This window comes from Microtus ochrogaster, chromosome 4 (assembly GCF_000317375.1).
Source record: "Microtus ochrogaster isolate Prairie Vole_2 chromosome 4, MicOch1.0, whole genome shotgun sequence".
In the NCBI taxonomy this organism is placed as follows: domain Eukaryota; kingdom Metazoa; phylum Chordata; class Mammalia; order Rodentia; family Cricetidae; genus Microtus; species Microtus ochrogaster.
Window position 1 is genome coordinate 25691847 of NC_022011.1, and position 9687 is coordinate 25701533.

Sequence of the window (9687 nt, forward strand, 5' to 3'; positions counted from 1 at the left end):
GGAAAGAATCCGTTCAAGAAGGAAACCTCAGATGAGTGTTCGGTTCTGCAGGTGTTATCAAAAAAGGCCCCCTTTGCCAGGAAGACGGTAGAGGTAAACAAGTGTAACGCGGAGCCCAGGTGTGCTCACCCTGGCCCAGGTGCTTAGGAGCCATGCAAACCCTAAGACACGTGCTTTTCTAGCTCCTGGAAACCTGACTCAAAAAGCCCCATGCAGAAGAGGAAATACCATCACTCATGGCCTAGGTGACTGTGGGTTTGCTGAAATCAGGAGGATCACGGGACCACAGTGACGCCAGCAAGGCTCTTCTCTACCCCACTTGTCAGCTGTACTTCAGGGTGACCCAGGAGCCCAGATGCTGTCAGCTGAGCTCAGGTCTCTGCTGAAGGGAAGCCAGGGAAGCGCTACATGCTTGCCCTCCTAAGGCAGCAACCTGGTTAGGGAGGGCTGCGGAAATGGTAGTGTGTGATTTTGTTTATGGTCGCATAGTCTCTTAAGAACTCGGGCCTCTCATGAATCCTAGGGGGTCTTTCAGAAAACAGGCTTTGTAGGAAATTCAGGATACTGTCCCTCAGTGGTTTGGGCAGATGGTCCAATAGAGGATTCGTCTCAAAGAGGTCTGTGGGAGACACTTTTGTCTGATGGGATGAAGGACAATAAGACTAATGAGAAACAGAGTGTTCAAAATAATTGCTCTTGTAATAACCGCCATTAGATCCTATTGAAGGAACTGAAACACGGGGAGGCATCTGGAGCAGGCAGGAAGCAGGCTCAGAACTGGAACTTCACATACGGGCTGCCAATCCCAGGACATCAGTGATGTGGTAAGACCGGAGCCCAGGCTCTGGCATGGTCCCCAAGGCCTCCAGTCAACTTCCCTCCCAGTGGAATAGAACACTCATCTTTGCTAACAGTACTGTGGGGAGATAGTATGTGACACCCAAGACCCACCTTAGCCTTCTGAATTACCTGTTTTAGAGGACACCAATAACTACATCAAGACAATGTTCAGCAGTCATATAGAGATGCACCTGTGACATGGAAGTGAGACCTGCAATGTCATGCAATGAGCCATTCAGGAAGCTCCAGATGTGATGTCATTTAGAACACATTCTGAAGGGCCTGTGGTAGCTCTCAATGACAGGGTACTTGCCTTGTGTATCAGGAGCCTCTCCCATGGACATCCTGTGGCACTTCTAGTCTGAAAGTCTATGGGATAGCAGAGCTACTTTTCCCAGAGAGCCCAGAGACAGAATACAAAACACTGTCCTGAGAGCAAAGGCATCCTCCTACCACTTATGGGGAAATTCCTATGATAAAGGCACTCCCAACACTTCTTCCTTTAGGTTCTCAGACAACACTGTGAGATGGACTACTTTGAAGAAAGGGCCAGTGATATGGGATTCCCCTATGAATGCTGTGAATACCATTGGTTAATAAAGAAACTGCCTTAGGCCTGTGCAGGGCAGAATAGAGGTAGGTGGGGAAAACTAAACTGAGTGCTGGGAGAAAGAAGGCGGAGTCAGGAGAAGCCATGTAGCCTTGCGGGAGACAGATGCTGGAACTTTACCCAGTAAAGCCACAGCTTCGTGGCAATACACAGATTAATGGAGATGGTTAATTTAAGATATGAGTTAGCCAGAAATACGCTTAAGCTATTGGCCAAACAGTATTGCAAATAATATGGTTTCTGTGTGATTATTTTGGGGCTGAGCAGCTGGGAACAAACAAGTGGCCTCCTACTACAGGCCAGGGTGGTCAGTCCTATTTTTTGGACATAGACAACCAAGTTCTCCAGAGGCTACAGGTACATGCTAAGGACAAATTAACATTGATGATGTGGGTCTCATAGCATCAAGTTCAGGGCATTCCCCGAAGAATCCAGGCTCTCTTCAAGGGGACCCATGCAGCCCCCTTGAATCTTCTCAAATCCTCCCAGAATAACTGTGTGTGCTATCCACTGCAGCAACCCACTTCACTACTGCCTTCCTGGAGACAAAACCTTAGCACGGTAAAGACTTTCTTCTTCCCGCTCTGATCCTGGGTAACTGTGCGATACAAACATCTTCCGCAGCAGTTCGTGGGGCGGCCAGACAATGCCGCCATTGTTCCCCATTGGAAGCTGCCTTCAGAGCCCACACCTGCCCTATTAGGCAGCACTGAAGTGGAGTGAGAGTGTGCTTTCAGATTTCAAAGCACAGAGAGCTTGAGCACTGCCCTTAACTGTCAGATCTGAGCTTTGCCCTCAATGTCAGTCTGTTCCCTCACGCCAGAATGTTACAGATACTGAGCACACACAGCTGCAGGATCCTAGGGAACACTCCAGACATTTCGGAGAGTTCAGTAACAATAGGGCCCTCGAAAGAGAATACTCCTAGGAAAAACTCCTTCGGAAGGACTGTACAGTGACAATACTGGGAAGTGGTGGCCTACGTGTGCTGCAGATGTCTAATTTAACCTTCAGAGGGGTCCTATGCAGCAGGCTGTCTGTCGATCTCTCTGCTTCAACACAAATATGACCCATGGTCACACAGGGAGGGATGGTCTTGTACCATAAAAGGCAGGGATTTTAGAGGATCCTAAAACCTACACTGTGCACAGTCAGATCTTCCCTGGAAGTAGCCACTGCCCCCTGAGATTGGTCTGTTAGGGATACAAGCCAAACGTCAGTTTGGGTCATTCCATATCAGTCTGAATTTCAGTGTTTTATGCACATGCAATGTATGAGGTGAACACGGGTTCCTCTTTGAGATATCCAAGTTAGAATTTCTAATCCAACTAACGCTCTTCCCTGGCTCCAGCTAGGGTTCAAGGGCACAGAGACCGAACTTCAAACTTTGTGTCTTCTTGTCTCCCAACAGGGTCAGTTGGGGCAGAGGAAAGTAATGAATAGTTAATCCAAGAATCCACCTTTTCCCTTTTTTATTAGCATGTATTATATATGACAGTTTCATTATGACAGTTTTATACATGTATAAAGTGTAGCTTGATCATCTTCACCCCTTCCCATACCCTCTTTGGTCCCACTCCCATTGATTTCTTCCCTCTTCCTTCCTAGATTCCATTCTAAACCATCTCTGTCTGTCTGTCTGTCTGTCTGTCTGTGTCTCTGTCTCTTTCTCTGTCTGTTTCTCTCTGTCTCTGTCTCTCTCTCTCTGTTTCTGTGTGTGTGTGTCCCAATGAGTTTTATTAGGACTGCTCACAGGAGCACAGGGTAACTTAGCCACGACTATACTACTAGAGAAAGTCTCTCTCTCTCCCCAGAAACTGCCAGTGGCACTCAGCTCTTCTCCCTCCCATGGAAAAATGGTGACAGGCCCTATCTTGCGCAGTCTAGAAAAGGCAGTCGTAGCTACCGTTAGTTCTGAGGACAGAGGTCATGTCACTCTTGGAAAACAGACTCCAAGGCTCCTCCCCTTCTTCCAGACTTTGTATTCTTTCCACTGCTCTTGCGACTGAGTCCCCTGAGACTTGGAGGGGGTGATACAGATGTCCTGTCTATGGATGAGCATTCAACACTCACTTCTCCTAGGCACTTTGACCGGGTATGAACTGCTGATCACTACAGAGAGAAACTTCTCTGATCCCAGCTAAGAGCAGCCCTAACCTATGGGTATAAACCTAAACCTATAGAAATCAGTTTTATGGACACAACTTCTCTACCTAGCAGAATAACAGTAGTGGGCCCCACTTGGCTGTATGACCTTTTTATGAGTTTCTGGACAGGTTTACAGCACCAGGAGCAATGCCCCTCCCATGGAGCAGGTCTCCAATCCAATTAGAAAGTAGTGGTTAGTCCCCTAATAGAATGCCACTATTGCACCAAAGGTTACACCCTGCCTGTCATTGGTATTGCAGTAGGCACGGTCTATAGCCGAGCTACTGTTCTCCTCCAGCAGTCTGCACAGAACCTTCTGGCACCATGAAATTTAGCAAGCAGTTCCAGCTTGTGTTGCAGTTAAAGAGTATGGTGCCTTCTGCAATAGGGCCTTACCATCTAGTTCTGGTGGTCAGCCGAGAGCATTGGCAACAGCCAACATTGTTTTGGAAACATTAGGGGCATCCCTGACCAATAGTTCATAAGGAGGTAGCCCATCCCTGGCCATGGGGTTTAAAGATTCATTGTTAAGGAGTAATTTGAAGACCCAGGAGTGGTAGCAAATAATGCGAAACATCTTTAAAAGCCTGCATCCTTGAAAACCATCCCAGAGAGTAGGCTCACCTCCTGCGTGTAGTTTCTCTTCACACTGACAGAACCGTAGAAGGAGGGAGCCAGGTCAGAAGAGATAGCGCCAAGAGTAGGACCAGAATTCCGTCCCACAGAATAAACTCTGAGTCTTGACCTCCAGACCTTCTACCGTGGCCATGGTCTTTAAACCACTCTACCACCTCCTGCAGGTCGAACACCTGAGGCTCATAGCCTAGCTCTTTCTTGGCTTTCTCTAAGCTGAAGTAATGCGTGACACCCGTTTTATAAACCTCCGTTCGGGTGAGGAAAGGCTGGAAGTTGTAGAACCTGCCCAGAATGAAGTGGGCTATCTCTATTAGGAAAGCAAGGCCGTAGATGAGGGTGAGGGGCAGGCGGGTGGATGGGAATGTGTAGCCTAGGCCCTCAACCAGGGGCCGAAAAAATTCAAAGCTATTCACTGGTCTACCATCTGAGATGAAGTAGGGCTGCCCAGAGGCAACATGACCCTTATCAGCTCTCAGAGCCTCGGAGGCCAGGATGTGAGCTTGCACCAGGTTATCCACATGAACAAACTCAGCCAGGCTATCGGGATCCCCGTACACAAATCTGAACAGGCCCCTCTCGATGTAACTCACTATCCTGGGAAGGTGTCTTTGCTCTCCCGTCCCGTAGATGCCGGCTGGCCTTAGTGCACAGGTTCTGAGGACACCATTGCCTTGCTTGAAGGCCGAGCCATTGGCTTTCAGCACCTTCTTCTCTGCAATGGATTTGGTTCGGGAATAGTGATCTGGGTGCTGGTGAAGAGGCAGGTAGGGCAGAGATTCATCCCCGTTTCTGATGACTTGACCTCCGAAGATGACATTGAACGTGCTTGTGTAAACTAACCTGGGCACTCCTCTCTCCAGACAGGCCTGGATGATGTTGTTGGTACCACCCACATTGACTGCTTCAATTAGGGTACTGTTCAGTTGCTCCCTTCCAGACATCCCATAAGAGGCGACATGAAACACACACGCAATCTCATTGTCCTGGAAGGCTGTCTCCACGTCCGAGAGGCAACGGATGTCTCCACGGACGAACGTGATCCCCTCTGGAAGGTTCTGGGCAGGTTGGCTGATGTCAAACAGAACCACACGGAGTCCTCTCTGGTTCAGAGCACAGCCGAGGCTGAGGCGAGAAAGATCAGGGTTAGGTCAGGCCACCCTCCAGCTGTGTCTACGAAATAACTTGCCAGTAAGGTAGAAAATTTTGTTAACTTATCCTGAGTCACTTACCTTGTGTATTCATTGCTACACGTCTCATTTAAATTTTGAAAACAAAACAAAAAAGCAGGAATCCTCTCAACGATGTAAATGACAAATGCCTGCTGTGGTGTAAAAGTGAACCATCTCCCATGGAGTCTTTGGTCCCCAGCTAGTGGCAGTGATGCTGTTTTGGAAGTTTATAGACCCTTAAGGGTTGGAGCCTTGCTGGAGGAAGTGGGCCACCAGAGGGCAGGCCTTGAGGATGATAGACAGACCCAGCTTCCTGTTGGCTTTCTGCTTTTGGGTTTCAGGGGCACAGTCTCACATTCCTCTTTGCGTGTCTTTCCCGCATGGGGCTGTACCCCATTAAACCACAAGTTGCGCTAAACTTTCCTCCCTTAAACTGCTTCTTGTCGGGTATCTGGTCACAGTGATGAGGAAAGAAATGAATACGGCTTTTTTTTTTTTAAATATCTTTGGTGAAATGAATAATCATCAGGCCCCAGTTTACAGGTTTTAAAAACGATTTTTCTTTAGGTGGAATAAACCTGTGCTTTTCAAGTTTCAAGTCTGAGCAGGGAGCACTGGAGTTAACTTTTGGTTTAGCACTATACCAACATGTCAAAGTCCGCGAGAATTGAAAACTATCCAGTCAAATGGTTCCGCGATGATATTTTGTAGGTGAACTTACCGGAAGCCAAAATATCCGCTTCCTCCCGTTATGAGTACAGTTTCCTCTGGGTACCTTAGGGAGTCCATACCAGACGGCAAAGGGACAATGGGACCTGCAGGAAAATGCCACAGCGTTCTGATCCTGTTTAAACACGTTTCTCCTTTGTTCTGAGCTAACAAGAAGAGAAAGGTGACTGACCTGCTCCTCAGTGGTATCACACATACCCAGCGTGTGGGGATCTCTGGTGACATAGCCAGCACCGAGAAACCCAAGCCAAATGACAGAATACGCCCGTGCAGGATACACTTTGAGACACGTGGCTCCAATCACACCTGCGCTACTTTAGCTACTCCCCCCCCTACCCCTTTGCTTTTTGGCTTCCAATTCTTCCCCGTGTAATATAAACATAGACATGTCTTCCTTGCCTACTTGACAAAGTGAGTGTTAAACAAACAGAGTGTGGGTGCTTTCAAAACCACGAACCCCTTTCGAACAAAAGGCATTACTCTTGATTTCTGGAACTGATCAGGGCCTTTGGAAAGAATTCACTTAAAACTGGTTGAGAAAAGGATTTCTTCCTGACACCAGAAAACCCAAGATAGAGCTCTGCAAGAAATCTCCGGCATCTTCAGTATGCTCTGCTTGAGGTTGGTTTATTAACTCCGTACTTAAAAACAGAGAGAAAAATTCCTTCCTGTATCTAATCACACCCTCCACCCTGGCCATCTTTCAGACACATCAAGGGAGAGCACTCAGTGCATTTGACAGGGTGGGAACCTTGCTTCTGTTTCCCTCCTTATCTGTTTACTCTCCCGCAGAATCATCTCAAGGCCCAGGACTACTTCCTTTCTAGAACGTAACAACAGAAATGGGCTAGACGTCTCATTCCACATAGGCGAGAGATGGACCTAGGGGTGCACATGTCTCCTAAGGCATGGGAACAACACAGTCTTCTTTCCCTCTTTCTTCCCTCCTTCCCTCCCTCTCTCAGTGGGGAGATCTTTGGGTATGGTTAGACAGGTGGTCTACAAGTAACCAAGAGTTCAACCACCGCCCCTTCCCAGCCAGGTGCCCATTCGTGACGTTGACCACTGTATATGCAGATGGTTTTGAACAACAAAGAACACGATCCAGATGTTAGTGGAACAGCGTGGGCTGGGCTGACACAGGAAGAAGGGCACATGTGCAAAGAGCTGTGTGGCATCAGCATGAGCACACAGGTCAAAATAATAATACTAACGACACAAGGTTGTAGGTAGCAGCTGGGGATACCGGGCAGGTGCCTTAGCCTTGAGATGGTTTTGTGAGCTTGGCTGAGACGCTTTGCTTTCTCTAAACCTTACTTTCCTGTAAGCTGTGTGCTGTTGTATTTCAGGATGTCTTCATGCTTCTAGAAGAGCAACAGCATATAGCAGAGGGAATGAGGACGAAGAGAAACAGGCTGTGGCACTCACCACTGGTGTCGCACAGTTCACTGGGCACTTTATGAGCACATGAACTACTAAAAAAAACACAACATTATCGCCCTGTGTGCCAGTCAAGAATAAATAACTCTCCCATGCACACCCAATGGATAGTTGGCACCGTGAGCCCATACTCTTAATCTTAACCCCTGAAACACGGACTTTGAGGGAAGAGAACGGTGTCTAGGTTCTCTTTAGTTATATGACTTTAGATCAGTAAATCACTCTGAGCCTGTGCCTTCATCTAAAAAGTTGAGCTGAGGACAAGCTCACAAGTTTATAAAGACAAGATGGGATAATACAGACAGAACACCCCAAACACATCACATGGGGCATGGTCACCCCATAGATGTCATTTCTTGTTTCCTTTCTTCCTAGCTCTGATGTGTGTCCATGCAGTATTTCTGTCCAGTCATGATTAGAGCTCTCAAGACACAGGGTTATAGAGGGCAACATGTCCTAGAAATCTGTGCATCATGTCTCTAGCCAGTGAGGCTAACAGGATCATTCATAGAAAGCAATCACAATTATAGATAAGGCTCCCCAACCGAGGCAAGAACCATTCAGAGATCTGGGCAAAACAGTGTGGAGGACGGTGGCTGGGTTCCAAGAAGCAAGTGCCACCATTATGCTACAAGAAAATTCGTGAAGACCATACATGAATGAGCACCTCTTTAATATATCAAAGGTGACCTTATAACAGTATGTGCCTAAGAACTTTAAATCTTTGGAGAAAGAAATTGAAGAAGATGCCAGAAAATGGCAAGATCTCTTATGCTCTTGGGTAGGTAGAATTAACATAGTAAAAAATGGCAATCTTACCAAAAGCTATCTACAGATTCAATGCAATGCCCATCAAAATCCCTGCAAAATTCTTCACAGACCTCAAAAGAACAATACTCAACTTCATATGGAAAAAGCAAAAAACTTAGGATAACCAAAACAATCCTGTACAATAAAGGAACTTGTGGAGGCATCACAATTCCTGACTTCAAACTCTACTACAGAGCTACAGTACTGAAAACAGCCTGGTATTAGCATAAAAACAGACAGGAGGACCAATGGAAGCAAATTAAAGACAAGGATATCAATCCACACATCTTTGAACACCTGAATTTTGACAAAGAAGCAAAAAATATAAAATGGAAAAAAGAAAGCATATTCAACAAATGGTGCTGGTCTAACTGGATATCAACATGTAGAAGAATGAAAACAGATCCACATCTATTGCCATGCACAAAACTCAAGTCCATATGGATCAAAGACCTTAACAGAAAACCAACCACACTGAACCTCATAGAAGAGAAAGTGGGAAGTACACTTGAATACATTGGCACAGGAGACCACTTCCTAAATATAACCCCAGTAGTACAGACACCAAGAGAAACAATTAATAAATGGGATCTCCTGAAACTGAGACACTTCTGTAAAGCAAAGGACATGGCCAACAAGACAAAACAGCATCCTACAGAATGGCAAAAGATCTTCACTAACCCCACATCGGACAAAGGACTGATCTCCAAAAAATACACAAAGAACTCAAGAAATTGGTCATCAAAAGACCAGATAATCCAATAAAAATGGGGTACAGACCTAAACAGAGAACTCTCAACAGAGGAATCTAAAATGCCTGAAAGACACTTGAGGAAATGTTCAACAACCTTTGATGTGGGAATGAGTTCTTATTAATAAAGAAACTGCCTAGGCCCATTTCATAGGACAACCCTTAGGTAGGCGGAGAAAACAGAACAGGATGCTGGGAGAAAGAAGTTGAATCAGGGAGTCGCCATGATTGTCCCACGCCAGGCAGATGCAGGTTAAGATCATTCCTGGTAAGGCGGCTCATGGGCCACACAGAATAATAGAAATGGGTTAGATCAATATGTTAGAGCTAGCCAAGAGGCTGGAACTAATGGGTCAGGCAGTGATTAAAAGAATACAGTTTCTGTGTAATTATTTCAGGTATAAAGCTAGCCGTGTGGGCGGCCGGGTGCTGGGGACGCAGCTCCGCCGCTCTTATTTCAACAGAGTGGCGCCCGACGTGATGGGCTAAATCCACTTAAAAACCTGAGAAGGCTTAAAAATAAGGGAGAGAGAGTTTAATACAGATTTTTGCTG

General features: G+C 46.5%; 1 protein-coding gene across 2 annotated transcripts in view; it reads right to left on the reverse strand.

Moving 5' to 3' along the window:
• Positions 1 to 2905: 2905 nt before the first annotated feature.
• Positions 2906 to 9687, reverse strand: part of Sdr42e1 (short chain dehydrogenase/reductase family 42E, member 1) — a 16399-nt gene continuing 9617 nt past the window's right edge. For both annotated transcript variants that reach the window (XM_026789822.1, XM_005345739.3), the window contains exons 2-3: positions 6125 to 6218; positions 2906 to 5356 (exon numbers count right to left, since the gene is read on the reverse strand). In XM_026789822.1, coding sequence (XP_026645623.1) covers positions 4243 to 5356; positions 6125 to 6192 — 1182 coding nt within the window. In that variant the 5' untranslated portion in view covers positions 6193 to 6218 and the 3' untranslated portion in view covers positions 2906 to 4242. The remainder of the gene's footprint in view (positions 5357 to 6124; positions 6219 to 9687) is intronic.